The sequence below is a fragment of the Anoplolepis gracilipes genome, chromosome 1, assembly GCF_047496725.1.
Source record: "Anoplolepis gracilipes chromosome 1, ASM4749672v1, whole genome shotgun sequence".
NCBI classification, from domain to species: domain Eukaryota; kingdom Metazoa; phylum Arthropoda; class Insecta; order Hymenoptera; family Formicidae; genus Anoplolepis; species Anoplolepis gracilipes.
In genome coordinates, this window is record NC_132970.1 from 10756770 (window position 1) to 10773200 (window position 16431).

The 16431-nt window shown below is 32.2% G+C and overlaps 1 protein-coding gene and 1 long non-coding RNA gene across 4 annotated transcripts in view; both read left to right on the top strand.

Annotated features, from left to right (window-relative positions):
* Fry (microtubule binding protein furry) overlaps window positions 1-10311 on the top strand; it is a 31591-nt gene extending 21280 nt beyond the window's left edge. Inside the window, exons 23-43 of one of the 3 annotated variants that reach the window (XM_072903178.1) lie at window positions 302-406; window positions 496-630; window positions 722-990; window positions 1176-1302; window positions 1450-1640; window positions 1721-2358; window positions 2481-2649; window positions 2717-3026; window positions 3123-3426; window positions 3557-4071; window positions 4299-4607; window positions 4751-4919; window positions 5474-5646; window positions 5739-5813; window positions 7272-7445; window positions 7525-7662; window positions 7756-7940; window positions 8010-8202; window positions 8394-8651; window positions 8731-9232; window positions 9828-10311. In XM_072903178.1, the coding sequence (XP_072759279.1) occupies window positions 302-406; window positions 496-630; window positions 722-990; window positions 1176-1302; window positions 1450-1640; window positions 1721-2358; window positions 2481-2649; window positions 2717-3026; window positions 3123-3426; window positions 3557-4071; window positions 4299-4607; window positions 4751-4919; window positions 5474-5646; window positions 5739-5813; window positions 7272-7445; window positions 7525-7662; window positions 7756-7940; window positions 8010-8202; window positions 8394-8651; window positions 8731-9232; window positions 9828-9991 (5103 nt within the window). In that variant the 3' untranslated portion in view covers window positions 9992-10311. The remainder of the gene's footprint in view (window positions 1-301; window positions 407-495; window positions 631-721; window positions 991-1175; window positions 1303-1449; window positions 1641-1720; window positions 2359-2480; window positions 2650-2716; window positions 3027-3122; window positions 3427-3556; window positions 4072-4298; window positions 4608-4750; window positions 4920-5473; window positions 5647-5738; window positions 5814-7271; window positions 7446-7524; window positions 7663-7755; window positions 7941-8009; window positions 8203-8393; window positions 8652-8730; window positions 9233-9827) is intronic. The other 2 variants (XM_072903188.1, XM_072903198.1) reach the window with 2 other exon arrangements.
* A 3725-nt stretch (window positions 10312-14036) lies between these two features.
* On the top strand, window positions 14037-16259 carry LOC140670576 (uncharacterized). Its single transcript, XR_012047590.1, has 3 exons — window positions 14037-14265; window positions 15611-15765; window positions 16047-16259. It is a non-coding gene; the product is annotated as an uncharacterized lncRNA (long non-coding RNA).
* Window positions 16260-16431: the final 172 nt, after the last annotated feature.

A 16431-nucleotide genomic window follows, 5' to 3' on the forward strand; every position in this document is an offset into this window, starting at 1 on the left:
GAGCATTCGTTTTGCATCCAAGCATTATTGTAATCGATTTCCGATACCCACACCTTTTTGATACTTTCACAATTGTTAGCAGTAATAATATCATGATGGGGAAATGATTAATATTAGTACCATTCTGTCATATGTTGCAAACAGATCGTTAAATTTAATGAACTAATCTTCGTAGCATAGCTAGAATTTAAATCTTTGTATAAAGCTTATTGGTTATTTTTTATCCAAACATTATCTAAAAAAATTTTACAAGATTTTACCTTGTGCCATATTTTTTATAATAGTTAACGTTTTTTAACAGTATTACACAAGTGACGTAACACGCGGAGGAACACGTCGAGAAGGCTGGGGCAGCGCAGAAGCAACGGAAATGGTGCTCAACAATCTCTTCTATATCACAGCGAAGGTACTTAAAATACTTTCAATTGCATAAACAACTTCATAAATTAAATTTTATTTAACGTGATATATATCACATTAAATGTTACACCGCAGTTTTCGGATGAGCATCCTAAAGAGACAGAGGAACTCTGGGCAACTTTGTGTGGTTGTTGGCCGAACAATCTTAAAGTTATAATCCGTTATTTGATTATCATCTCAGGGATGGCACCTCAAGAGCTGTTGCCATATGTAAGTGAAATTTTTATTGGCGATTTGGATTATTTTATTTGCGACTGGGCAAAGTGATGGAAATAGTGACGAAATATATATTATTTATCAGGCAAAACGCGTGGTATTGTATTTGGCGCGGGCTCGTCCGGATCGTCTCGTGGATGAAATGATGACGGAATTAGAAACGGTTGAGACTCTAAATTGTTTGATTGAACGGACGGAAACGCCACCCTTTTATCGGCTTACCAGCATGCGGAAGGCCTCGTCACATAGCGATGCTCCTGCAGCCGACCCCGCCAATCCTCCCCGTGATCTCGGCGTCGAGAAAGGCACCATCCATACGAAAAGACATTCCGGAGAAGATCCCGTCAAAACCGGGTAAATAGCTAAATCTATTGAAATTTATTATTGAAATTATTGAGATTCCATAGATTAATTCTTATTTTAAGTTTCTGCAAAATATTTTATAACTTTCTAAAAAAATGTTTTCAGAACAATTATCTTAAAATATATGATAATGTAGATTTTAATATGGTTTCTTGAAATTTGTATTTTCTCGATAGTTCCAAGTCCGATACTGCGCTGCGAGCACTCGCGGGGTTTCAAACTCCAAGGGCGGAAAAGACGAGGACTGCAAGCGGTCCGCCAGTTCTTCCAGACGATCTATCAACTCCGACCACGGAAGCCGAGGTACGTATTCAATTAAAACTTGGTGATACTTAGCATTATAAAGGATTAATACGATTGAAAGATTTCATTTTTCAACTGTATAGAAAGTTCAAAAAGATATTAATTTTATATAACAATTTAATACAAAAGTAATTAACTTATTTTTAGTTAACTACCGACGAATCATGTTACGCCGCTCGTAACGGACCCGTTGGAGTGAATGGCAAAATGCCATGTGTTGATGAGAAGTTCGATATTCCTCAACCGCATCCTTTACCGATGCCGGAATACGGCGGATATTTTGCTCCTTTAACTGAGTATTTGCCTGACAGTTCTCAACCAATAAGCGGGTTCCACAGGTAAAATTCAAACACTTATACTTTCGCTTACTTTGCTGAGCAATGCACATTAATAATTTTTCTCTCGTCGTAACTCTTAGGTGCAATATTGCCGTGATGCTACTTACTGATGTAGTCGTCGACGGAATTCAGCTAGATTGGGCCATACATGTCCCCTTGATGTTGCACATAGTCTTTCTTGGCCTCGATCACTCGAGGCCGTTGGTGCGAGATCACTGTCGTTGCCTGCTGTTAAATCTACTAGTTGTGCTTGGTGATCATCGCGATCACCTTGGCGTGGCACGTGTGCTCCTCGCCTCCAAGACGGAGCAATTGGGATTGGGATTATCCACGCCTGCGTTGCCAGTACTGGAGCATAACTTTACAGAAATGGATCCGGAATTCGACAGTTATTTGTATGGTCCTCCATCAATCCCAGCACCCACAACTCCACCACCGTCGTCTTCACCGCCTCCACCCTCTTCGCCGCCGCCACCGCCACCTCCTCCGCCGCCACCTCCGCCACCACCTATGCCACTCGATTCTTCTACGTCTTCGCCGGCACCTCCACCGCCCCCACCTCCTCCACCTCCGCCACCGTTACCTTCTTCTTCAGTTGCGGACAGTACACCTACTCATTCGTCTTTATCAAATTCGACATCGACTCCGCCAATGTCGATGAATCACGCTACTCAATTGACAGATGACAGTAAGGATTATGGGAATTCTCACGCGTACGGTAAGATATTTATATATATATATATATATATATATATATGTTTTTATAAATCCGGTAAGGTTTTTCTATTTTGCACTTTCATAAAAAATTAATAAAAATAATAAAGTAAAAAAAATTTGCAGAATCAGCAGTGTGTAACAGCTGGCCAACTTCGAGCGGAACAGCGACAAACACAGTACCGCCCGTCATTGTAACACCGGAGGACGCGAACAATTGGACCGGCCCTCAACCGGGTCCCAATATGCCAATACAAGACGTTATTAAATCCTTAATTAATTTTCTAGCATCTAGGTACATATAATTAATTATGTACGGTCGAATATAGAATTTTTAATTCAAAATTATTTTATGATAATAGGACAAATCAACCGCTATGGAATTACGAAGACATGACTGCCAAAGTATGGTGGGTCCGTAGTGCCGAACAACTCACAGTATTATTACGACATGTGTTACGCGTCTTTAGAGACTCGTTGCCTCATGCATTAGTCAGCCAAAGATGGGCGCAAACGGCGCTGCAATTGGGTCTTTCTTGCTCGTCCAGACACTACGCGGGAAGATCTTTGCAAGTTTTTCGTGCATTGCGTGTTCCTATAACATCTAGGATGTTGTCCGACATCTTATCCAGGCTGGTGGAAACAGTCGCCGAACAAGGCGAGGATATGCAGGTACTGTTAAACATTTTCAACGCATAATTTTAAATTTTTAATGCGAGCAAAAGCATGACATCATATATACTTTATACGTGCTTTTTTGTACATCAGGGATACGTAACAGAGTTGTTACTAACACTAGAAGCGGCTGTCGATTCGCTCGAATCGGACTTTAGGCCGCTCGATTTTATGAAAGAGATCTTCAAATCGACACCTAATCTAAACAATAAAGATCCTGTGTCAGGAAATGTAATTGGAGGAAAGCGCAGTCCAGGTGGAGGAAATGGTTATCCAGTTGGACCGCATATATTCTCTCACTTAAATCAAGGCGGGCATACAAGAAGTACTAGCTACTCGGTCAGTTACTGCATGAAGAGATCCAGCGGTGGGAATTCTGCGGCCAACGATATGAAAGGTTATTATTATATAATGCTTCTTGCAGTAATCACATTGTAAACTTTCTTTATTTGGTATAAATTAAATTTTAGTTATAGTTTAAATAATAATAATAGTATAAAGACTTTCAAAGAATATTCTTATTGCAGAAGTTGACAACAGAGTCGGCGGTAATAAATTCCCTAATTCGAATCTGTCGAGATCAAGATCAGCACAGTCCCTGAAATTATTAGGCGACTCCGCAACGCAAGACGACAAGATGACGATATTAGCACAACTATTTTGGTTAGCGGTATCTCTACTTGAGTCGGATTATGAACACGAGTTCCTTTTGGCGTTGCGACTTCTTAGTCGCGTATTACACAGACTCCCGCTTGACCGACCGGATGCCAGAGATAAAGTTGAAAAATTGCAACAGCAATTACGGTGGACATCGTTTCCTGGTGTACATGCACTCTTATTGAAAGGCTGCACCAGTCCGAATACATATGAACCAGTTGTTACACTGCTCTCTCAATTTACCCCTTTATTGGATCTACCAGTAGTCGATCCTACGCAAAGTCTCGCGTTCCCGATGAATGTAGTATCGTTGTTACCGTATATGCTATTGAATTATGAAGATGCTAACGAACTTTGCATCAGAAGCGCCGAAAATATTGCGCAAGTAAGACTTTGTTCATTAATATTTTATTTATTATATTAACAAATAAAAGATATTGTAATTAGATACTATATAATATACTAAATATTACATAGTATATAATTATTACATAGATATGTAATTAATTACTACATTACATATATATATATATATATATATAATGTAGTAATTAATTTGTGTAATTTATTATTGTATTATGCTGTTTATTATTTATTTTTTTTTTCTTATAGGTAAGCGCAGAAAAAGGAAAGAAATTGGAAAATCTTGGTACAGTCATGACATTATATAGCCGACGTACTTTCAGCAAAGAAAGTTTCCAATGGACTAAATGCGTGGTGAAATATCTTTATGATTCGTATGCTCATCTTAGTTTCAATATGCTTGCTTTCCTTGTGGAAGTCTTAGAAAAGGGTCCGAGCAGTGTGGCATTGTCAGTACTCAGTATTATACATTGCATGTTACATTACGTGGATCTGGCATCTCCGGCTGCACAACCCATTAATACCGAACTTTTGAGAGTGATCTCTAAATATGTTGAGGTAAAATTACAAAATATATTTAATTAGTTTCATAGTCGCGCGCGAGAATATCAATTCAATACTTATTATAAAAATATGTTGCATTATAATCGATTACGATATGTGTAATTTTGTTTGTATAATTCAATAAACTAATATTTTAGGGCACTCACTGGAAAGAAGCGCTTAAAATCTTGAAGCTTGTAGTGACAAGATCATCGACACTTGTAGCACCACCGACGTCAATGCACGGTTCATCTTGGGACTCTTCATTGGCATCACCACATCCTAGTTTCACTGATACAGAGATATTTACGAAAAAGGAGCTACCGGGTAAGTCCACATTTCTATATATTAATGATTTATTTTATTTTTATATGTATTTATTTTTTCTGGATATATTATCAATTTTGTTTTTTTCCTTTTTGCGACGCATGCATGGCACGGATGATTTATTATACGACACCCAGGTTGCGATAAGAATAACAATAGCGATAAATTATAATCGCTTTATGAATTAAAAATATAATACAATATTTTTCTGAGAGAATTTAAACTGTGTCTCTCAAATTATATTATATTCCTCTAAATACATTATGTTCCTATATTTATGATTATTTCAATTTTTCAAATATATATATTTGAAAGCTTTTTTAATCGAGTTAAGAAGTTCGATATATATATTCTCTATTCTATATACATATATATATATATATATATATATATATATATATATATATATATATATATAATAAAGAAATGCAATAAAGATTATTTTCATTATTTATTATCACATATACATAAAAATGTAGAGGTATTAATCTTATTACATATAGCTCTCTATATATTTATAATTTAGACATTGTTTACTTTATTTTTATAAATAGGAAGGACAATGGACTTCACATTTGACTTATCTCAAACGCCAGTAATCGGTCGACGTTGGTTAATTCGTCAAGGTGCTGAAGAAAAATTAATTAGTTCACCACGTTGCTCCTTATCTTTGTCGCCAGCTGACAATAGCGCCATTTCAGGATGGAAGAGACCTTGGATGTCACAGGTATAGTTATTAATTAATATGATGTAATGTATATTATGTACAAATATTAAATTTTGTATATAAAATGTAAAATTAAATTTGCTCTTCAATAGGGCCGCGTCAGAGAGTGTTTAGTAAATCTATTGACAACGTGTGGCCAGAGAGTTGGATTACCAAAGAGCCCATCGGTATGTTTTTATTTAGCGATTTATTTTTCAATTATTAATTCAAGTAGTGTGAATGTTCCTTTCCTATGGTGCGGATTATATACCTTATCAAAGACAATTGACTCTCATATTATTACTCTCATTACCCCTTTCTAGGATGAGCACATTAGTTCAATGACATTGTATAGCAAGGTAAAAGTTCATTTTTAAATGTAACCAGCACACATCCACTGTTATCCACAATGCAAAATATTTATAATTAATTGCAAATCATACTGTCATGCTTTAATTAGCTTTTTAAAAATTTTGGTGCACTATTGCAGGAACAAAAAATATTTACACGTTTGTGTAGGATCTTATGGAGTGGTAGTAATGTAACTGTCCAATACAGACATCTGAGGTCTATTATTTCGTAACACTTTGTCGTCTACTGTAATTATGCAAAATAATTCATTATATAGAAAATATTTGTATAATCATTGCTATATAAAATTACTGAATATATACGAAGAAAAGTTATTAATTACATTACAAATGAATATAATGTGGGATAGTTATAAATAGAATAAATTAGCTTCTGATTGTATTATTGTTGACACAATCTAATAATCAATAATCATTTGTAACATATTTAATGGCTCAGATATTATTATCATTTGACGACAACGTGTTATATACATTACTTTGATATACAATTGCTTTGATATAAAACAATATCATTGTCCGTGATTATTATTATATGCAGGCTCCTTCATTATTATTATATTAGTCGTTAACTCTTTAATAATTTGATGATAAATTGTTATATGTAATTATTTTTTACTTTTTGTAACATATTTAATGGCTCAGATATTATTATCATTTGACGACAATGTGTTATATCAGCACAATTGCTTTGATATAAACAATATATCATTGTCCGTGATTATTATTATATGCAGGCTGCTTCATTATTATTATATTAGTCATTAGCTCCTTAGTAATTTGATGATAAATATATGTAACTATTTTTTACTTTTTAACATTAAATACAAATGATGTATCATTTAATATCTTTGTAGGCTTATAAGTTAAAAAAAAATTATTCTTTGATATTAAAATTATTTATTTCTTAGAATCTGGCAAAAACAAGTATATAACTGCAGAGCACTCTGCATATATAATTAGTAATTGTAAGACACATATATGCACAATTGCTAAATATCTTGAGCAAACCCACATAGTTGGAATTGAGATATTATATTCAAAGCAATTATCAATTGAGGGATTTAATTAAGAAGCAATAAAATATAAGTGCACATTGCAATATTTAAATTATTGCAAAATGTTTTCTCTCTAATAATATGAGACATTATACATTATTGATTTTATTTTACAAAATTGTCACTTGTATATATTTGCTTCTCTAATCTCTTCAATTTATTTTCTTATATATATATATATATGTTTCATGTGTTATCAATAATATTTTTAATTTAGGTTATATTCAGTCAAAGTTCGGATTTGATGGAAAGACAATCATCCATGGCTTCATCAACAGAAGAAGTTTCTGGTGCGAATAATGATTTGAGCGGAGGATCTAGACGAGACGACGAGCAATTTGGCGTATTTAAGGACTTTGACTTCCTTGAATATGAAAGCGAAAGCGTTGAAGTAAGTCTTCATACTGTATTGCAATTTTTGAGAATATATAAAGAATATTATTTCAATCGTTTCTTATGACACTTTACAGGGTGAGAGTACAGATAACTTCAACTGGGGAGTTCGACGTCGCCCTCTTAGTGAGGGAGAAGAACGAGAACCCAGTTTACGACAGTTCGAGGAAAGTTTAAGTGAAAAGACACTATCATCCAGCAAACATACAACACGGGTACATATAAAACTAAATAATAATAATTTTTGCTTGTAACGTGAATTCTATTTTTCTTTTTGAAATTTTTCTTACTTGTAAAATTTTATATAGCGTGGTGTGGCCGAAGAATCATCGGACGATGAAGCCGGATCAGAATCACCCTTGGACGAAGTACCAGGAGGCGTTTCCGGAACGGGCCAGGAGGCAAACAGCATCCCGGGAATGTTCCCGCCATCTTCTCTCTCATTGATACCTAGTCGTACACGTCATGATTCATCCACAAGGTCTGACACATCGTAAGTTTCTGTGTGAAAATTTTTGGAAACGTGTATATTAATCGATTCACTTGAATTTTTCACCTATAGTGGCTCGAGCGCGGGAGATCTTGGTGATGTAACACCTTGCAACGCGTCACCCAATCTGTCCGCATTGATGCCATTTCGACAGGTGGTACGAGACGACGCTGAAGAGATCTGGAGACAGCAAATTCAAAGTCTTATTACTCAAGCTCCATATAATACTTTGAGTTTCTTTCAATTGTTGAGCAAGATCTTGAGAGTAAGTAAAAGAAAAACGAATATGAGAATAGTGAGAATAGTACGAAAAAGACTATGAGAAAACTATAAGAAACGTAAAAAAGTGTTATAAAAATTAATATTGATAAATTTTTTTACTAAACTTTTACAAAATAATCTTTAGTTGTTTTCATTTTTCTTGTGGAAAATTATTATGAAAGTATGTTTCATTAGGATGTGAGCAGTAAATCCGTTGGTCTAACGCGCGAAGCGAGTGCTTTACTTTGCAACGGCAGCCCGGCTTCGTCTCATTTGGGTTGCCATTTATCTAGTCATGCCGAGTTATTGAGTTCAAAAGCTGAACCACCTTTGGTGTGGTTCTCAGTGACTATATTCGCGAATCAACGACTAAACGAGACGTTGCGTTTTGGAATGTTGGAAGTGCAAGAACATCTGGAGACATTTCTCGATAGGAAGGACCATGCCACAGAAGTAAATTTCACATTTCATACTTTGCAAACATTATTTAAAACAAATAATCACATTTGTTTTTTTTATTCTTTTTTTTCAGTGTTTAGAGGCAGCTAAAGCAACTGCTAAGCTTCAGGCGTTAGGCGATAGTCATACCACAGAAGCGGGCGTTGAAGAGATGTTGTTGGATCTCGGCAGAGCGCTTTATAAGTTACATTTTCAGCTTCTGTTGTTAATCGAAGCGTCAAACAAAATGCTAGGAGCATTAATGGTTGCTGCTAGGAACGTACAGATTCCTCTCCAAGATCTGTCCATCGAAATCGCCAATATGAAAATAGCTTTAAGTAGAGCGCTCGAAGAAAGCACCGAGAGCGAACGAGGAACACCTACTCCGACACCCAGTCCTAGTCCATTGCCGGGTACCGGAGCTGTAGAAGAAGTCGCCAGAGTGGCCGAACTTTTGAGAAATGCACGATGGTGCCCAGCACTCGAAGCTGTAAGACTGCATAGGGCACAATGGCCCGGAGATCCTTTTCATGATGACGACGATGTAACAACTGCCGTTAATATGTACTGCAAATACATAGGTCAGGATAGATCGGGTGAGTTTATAATTGCGTTACATATTTTTATATTATTTGAACAAGAAAGATGACAATAAGGAAAATATGTAACATAATTTTAATGGAAAAAGATTAAAGTAGTACAGTTAAAGCTCCTTATTCGCGGTTTCATTAATCGCAGTTTTTCTGTATTTGTGGTACTTTCAGTAATCGTGGAATAATCACTCTTTTTACTTGTAATCAAAAAATTCGTATTCACGGTCAAAATTTCAATTTTCAGTTAAATTTCTATTCTATTATCTTTGTGAATTCTTGATGAAAATTAATCCTCAATGGAGAGAAGCCTGATTTTTATAAAAAAATTCCATATTTAAGGTTTACCATAATCGCAAAACTTATCTCCCGCGAATGCAGCTTGTGAAGGAGCTTTGAATGCATAATATATGATGGTGGTATTTTGATATTCATTGCCAGTTCTGAAAATTTATAGTTTACGTCATGTACAGCGAACGTTGGAACGCAACCAATATATACTTGCTGACAACTTTTTAGATATTTACATAACCTGCACTTTTGAATATAAAAATAAGCGAAATAAATGTTGACTTGCATATTTTTCATATAAATGTTTTAGACATATTCGTAGTGACGAGGAAAGATGACGAGATGTCAGAAATATTTGGCAGACTGATGGAAAGCCTATTTGAAGTGCTAGCGGCTGTGACAGGATTGGAAGCGTCTACGAAAGCTGCGCGCAATCAACATGACCACTCTAATCACTCTAAAACCGACTGTTAATATGAGCTTTAATAATATAGTATTACGAATCGTTCGTTTGGATTAAAGTCGGCATATCTTATACATATTTAACTATCGTACATATGTATGTGTTTAGGTATCTTGTATACGATTGTAGGTAAATGTATGTATATTATGATAAATTTTCTTATATAATTATGGCGAGTGCATGAAATCTACGTAAAAACGAGCTCTTTTTTTTAACGCGATGTAACAAATTGTTATCAACCCGGGGAAAAAAAAGTCCATATAAAATTGGCCATATATGGATTTTGTCAATATCTGAACATATCTTGCCAAATATAGTTATATATAATAATATGATAATTAAATAAAATCATATATGATATCATATAATTTTATTTAATTATCATATAATATCATATATGACTGTACTTGGTAAGACATGATCAGATATTGACAAAATCCATATATGGTCAACTTTTTTTCCCAGGAATATATATATATATATATATATACATAATATGTTATCATTTATATATATATATATACACATATATATATTGGTAACAAAATATATACGTATAACAAATTCGGCAAAATAAATTATCGAAAAAAAATCTCGAAGATATTTTGAGAGTCATTACCCTACAAAATATTTAATCAAAATGATTATGCATAAGAAGCGATCGGTATATAATATATGGTCTGCGAAAGAACATCAGTTCGAATCTTGTCAAGATGTGACACGTTTTGTGAGAAGATTTATCGATTCCGCTATTACTGTCGCAATAAAAATTGCTGCTATTATGGTTCGTTAACCTTTATGTGTGTGTCAATTATAGCGTATATATATAATTTTATATATAATTTCTATATGTTTTTATCATTGGAACGATATCTCTCGTACATATCTTCTACATACATATAATAATAATACCCGAATTATTGTGCAATATTGGCTCACAAAAAATAGATCGGATAAGATAAATGTTAATAAAACATTATTTATTATCATTATCAAATATATTATGGAATTGAGTTTATATATAATATTTAATTTAATATTATAACAATTTACATTACACACACACACACACACACAACAGCTATAAATTTAATATTTCTATTGATTTAATACACTCAGGATTATCAATCCTCGTTCAATTACTCTGGAACAAAATGGCCCACGTGTGGAAAAATCAACGTGCGAAACGGTCTACGATGTGTGAAAGAAGAGATGCTTAGATGGAACCAATTACCGGTGCAATTTAAAACGAAGATTGATTGTCACGAAAATAAAAAGAAAACAAATCATTTTATTAATGTCTTTTGCAGGCTTTACGAAACTGGATGTTTCATGTAAACTTTATCGGTCTCAACAGAGAAGGGACCGCCGAATTTTATTTGTATCACGTTCTTTGGAGCATACCTACACCGGCGTACCCAGAGCCATATGTAACTGTCAGCGTGTTCTTCTGTATCGCGGCAAGTCGCGTGCAGCCGTCGCACTTTCCAGTCGACGTTAGTTTATGTATATTTTCAACTTTTTCCCTTTTTTCTTCCTCATTTTATATAAAAGCATCGGTCGAGAAGGTGAATATCGAATAATATATTACATTTTAATTAATATATACTCTATTACAGAGTTTGAATATAACACAATTTAATATAAATATTTAAGAGGTTGTGAGAAATGTATCATAATGTTTTAAATATCTGAAGTACTTATAGAATGTTAAACAGTTTTTAGTACAGATAGGTGTGTTTTAAATGATATAAAACACGCATTTTTGAAAACATAAATAACTTTTTAACAGGTTACATATGTCTTTGAAGGGCATCAATTTGTGCATCGGTTGGATGTAGTTTTTAGACCGAAATGGCTCTACGATATTCTCGATATGAAGACCATGTTGTTTAAAACTTTCACATTTTAAGATTTCTTTTTTTTATAACTATTTAATATTTGAAATTAATATTTCTATTCAATTATACATTATATATAATATTTTATATATTTATATATTTATTTTCTTAAAGAGTTATAGAATTATAAAAAATTTTAAAAGTAACATAATTTTTATCTATGATTAATAATAACTCTTTTATTACCTTTTCGTATTCCTGGAATTAAAAAAATTTAATTAAAAACTTATTCATTTGCAATCTCATATGTAAAGAAAAATTATGTTTCTCAAAAAAAAAAAAAAAAAAAAAAAAAAAATTATGTAAAAAATAATATGCACATTTTTTTCTAAAAAAAGATACAATTTAATTATTCAATAAAATGTCATGTATGCAAACATAATATACCTCCAGTCACGTATGTCGCACCGTAGGACGGGTGCAACTTTTCTGAAGAGATTTGTAAGCCCTTTTGCATCGTGCAAAATGTCATAAAAGTAAGAGTGTCGGATTTCTGCGAATCGGGCACGCGCCGTTGCGTGTCGCAATCTGGTCCAGCACCGGACGTCTCTCTCCCTCTCTTTTTCTCGACTCATTCCATACGGTTAAACAATAAGAGCAGGTGATATCCCCATAAGAGACTATGTACTGTGTTCGATTGTACATTTGTGATTTTTGTGTTAACGCTGCTTTTTTTTTTACATTTGAACATTTGGAAAAAGAAAGTTGCACATCGCGCTGTAGTTTATAAAATAATTATGGAAATCTCCAAAATTATATAAAATGTCTTATATATAAGAAAGTGTTATTATTTATATATAAATTTTTTTTATAAGATGCTATCCCCTTTATATATCGGACTTTACATTGTCGGGATTAAAATGACATGTGGTTATCAGTAAGTGGTTGGTGATCCCATTCTCTCCCATCGTGTTAATATGCTACACACGAAGCCGACCACAAGAAAAATCTATTTACAATCTTGCACAGGATGTCGAGGAGGTGTGAACCTTGCGTTGGTCTTTGAGTCCGATTCTGACTTCTTTCACGCATTCTTTGGATAATAGACCGATGAACGAATGAAACAATTTGAAAACCAAAGAGGAGGGCCCTTGCTTGTGCATATGTAGGACGCCGGGAGGTCTCAGGTCTCAGGAGATGCCTCAGCAGGAGCCCAAAGATATGATAACCCACGCATCTTATTGTTAGAATCTTCATCTCTTCTCTTTTTTTATACTTGATATTATATAATATATATATATATATATATATATATATATATATATATATATGAGATATTTTATATTTTAATTTTACCTAAATTTTACATAAACTATAAAATATCTCGTAAATACTATTATTTATTTTTTAGCTATCATACCCTTATAACTTTTTAGGCAAAATATTGCCAGAAATCGATTTATATAAAAAAATTAATGTGATTCCATTATTAAAGTAAACTTCATTTAAAATTAACTAAAAAATGTAATTTGTGTTAATCTTTTACGTCCACACAGTTTACAGAACACACTTTTTCAATCGTTTATTACTCAAAAGTTATTGATGTCTCAACATTTTCCTCTAAGGAAAAATTGTTCCTAAATTGGACAAAAGATCTACCCTTAAAAAAATGTTCGATAATTTTAAGACGATTGGTATTAATACTATTAAATATATTATTAAATTATTTTTAATTTATATAAAAATTCTTTTATTTGTATAAAAATTATTACGGCTTAAAGATCGCTGGCACTGGAATAAATTTACATAACTACCAAATAAGCTTGGTGGGCTCAGAAATAGTAGAGGATTGATAATAATAATACCGACTGTTTTGAGATTGCATCAAAAATTAAAAACATATGTTGTAAAAAAATGAAGAAACAATGGTGTGCCACTATTTATATACGTATAATATAAAAAATAATGACACATAGACAAACACACATAAAATTTAAAAAATAAATTTGTATAAATATTATAATTCTTGAACACTATTTTTATTAATTACATTAATGTTTTATGTATTTAAATAAACATTATAATAATTAATAAGAGTACAAAACATGATATATGTACGTTAGATTGATCGATAGAAACTTATCATATTTAATATTAACTAAAATCGCGCTTTTGTTATCAATCCCTCCTTGCGCTAACTCCACTTAATTTATCGACGCTTGCTATCATATATAAACCGCTATCGAATAACGATACTGTATTAGTAAGAACGCTTGAACAATACGCTTATTTTTCTATTTGATCACAAGGTATAGAAAGGCATAGAAAGTAAATCATTATTTGAAATTTTTAACGATTCAGTCGCATGAAAATTCGGACATGTTTCGCTTTTTTATCTTGGCGATTGCAGCGTTCTTTGTGCTGATCGCCGGGCAATTTTTCAGGTCAGTACAAAATGTATTTTAAATAAATTTTCTTTATGTATTTTTTTATTTATCTTCATGACATTCTGTGATTTATAAATTTATCACTGAGAAGAGTGTGGATAGGGACAGAAATATTCGGTTTATTTTGTCATTTTCATATTTTTTCCGTTGTTTGTTAAAATATATTACACTATCCTTTTACATATATAATATTATTTATTACAACAATATATATGTGTATTGCTGTTTATCCCGAGTTATATACTTAATGACCACGAAACAAAAATATTTTTGTAAAGAAATTTTATTTGATTGTTATTAAAACTTTAATTGCAAAACTGTAGCATCAAATTTAAAGAAAATATATGAGAAAATATTTTCAGTGTCATGATAAATATCGTAATTATAAAAATTGTCCTTTTTCTCGTAATCGCATTCAACTTTCTATTTAGACTCACAATCAGATTAGATGCAAGCACATATTTAAATGACAACGGTTAATCAAAATATCACTATATAAGGTCAAAACATCTAATTGTAAACATATAACTGTAAATATTTTGTCGCATAAGCGGAACTAGAAATATCAGTGAGTTGCTTCGCGTTACCTATTTACTTCATGCTCTCTGTATACATCTTACTTTTAGCAGTAAATTATACATTACATATATTATATATAATTATATATAGTTATTTTATTTTGAGTTATTTCTTTGAATAAGATTGTAGTGTTGTCTGTAATGAAAAGTTAAGGTTTCTTAAGCTATAAAATGATTCTTTTTAAAACTGTAAGCTCTAAATTAAATAATATATGTAATACGTAAATTATATATTTCAAAAAGATTATATATGCATATATATTTGATTTAGAGAAAAAGAAAGAAAGAAAAAAGAGAGAGTTAATAAAAAAATTTAATTAAAATTTAACTAACTTATGTAATCAAAATTCCTAAAATAATTATATAAATAAATATATTACATAATTATTATATATATTTTATAATTTATATAAAATAATTATGTTTAAATGTATTTTTTTGTATTTATATTGCAAATACAAAATAATGTCGATTTCAGAAACAGTTAAAGTATAGTTTTCTTCTAAGTTATTTTTTTCTAATCAGCAGTAAAAATATAAGTAAATATATATTTTCGCATGTACATATGGATATACACACGCGCACAATTTATGTGTATGTGTGCATGCATTGTATATATAACGTTTATTCGCACACATGTTTATATGCATTTAGTAAAATATTCTTTATATTATTTTAAGGATTTCATTGTATAAGGACAGTAACAGTCGACATATGAAAATATATTTCAGAGACTTTGTAAACGAACGATTAGTTTCTTATAGGGTATCTTTATTCGATTATGAAAAGACACAATACCATGGTTATATTAGTATAGGAATTCCGCCGCAAAATTTTCGCATAGTATTTGATAGTGGCTCTGAAGATCTTTGGATAACAAATTCATACTGCAACTCTTTTAGAGATATGAGAACTTGTTGTAAGTAGCATACAATTAATATACAGAATAATAGTTTCATGACTAACTACTAGCGTATTTTTTGACGAAAAAGAAATCGAAAGTTCTGAGTTCGTTTTTGTTGTGATACTTAACAAAAATGAGATTTTAAATAAATTTTACTGATTTATTGTCTTTCCTTAAACATATATTTGTACATTGCGCATCGGATAGTATATAACTATATGCAAACATTTTGCAAATATTTTTATATTTTTATTTTTATACGCAATAATATTTTATTAATATCAATATCTTTATAGACTGTTAATCCCACTGGTGAAAATCAAACATTTTGGAAAATGTTTGAAAGGAGGCCAGATATGTTCATTCCTAGGTATTATGATGGTGTATTGGGCCTCGGCTATTCCATAATAGCCAATAAACATTGTGAAATCAAAATAACACCTATTTTCCCTGCTTTCTACAATATAATCCAACAGGCTAATATCATCATACAGTTTTAGCATTTATTATAATATGTATGTATTTCTTCTTTATATCTCTGTACTGCACATTTGGTTAAAGTGTTTTTAATTTATATAAATATATGTGCAATCATATATATGTATGTATATGTAAATTATAATACAACATATGCAGAAGCACATTTTTGGACAAAATGAGTGGCAAGTTGATATTGGGTGA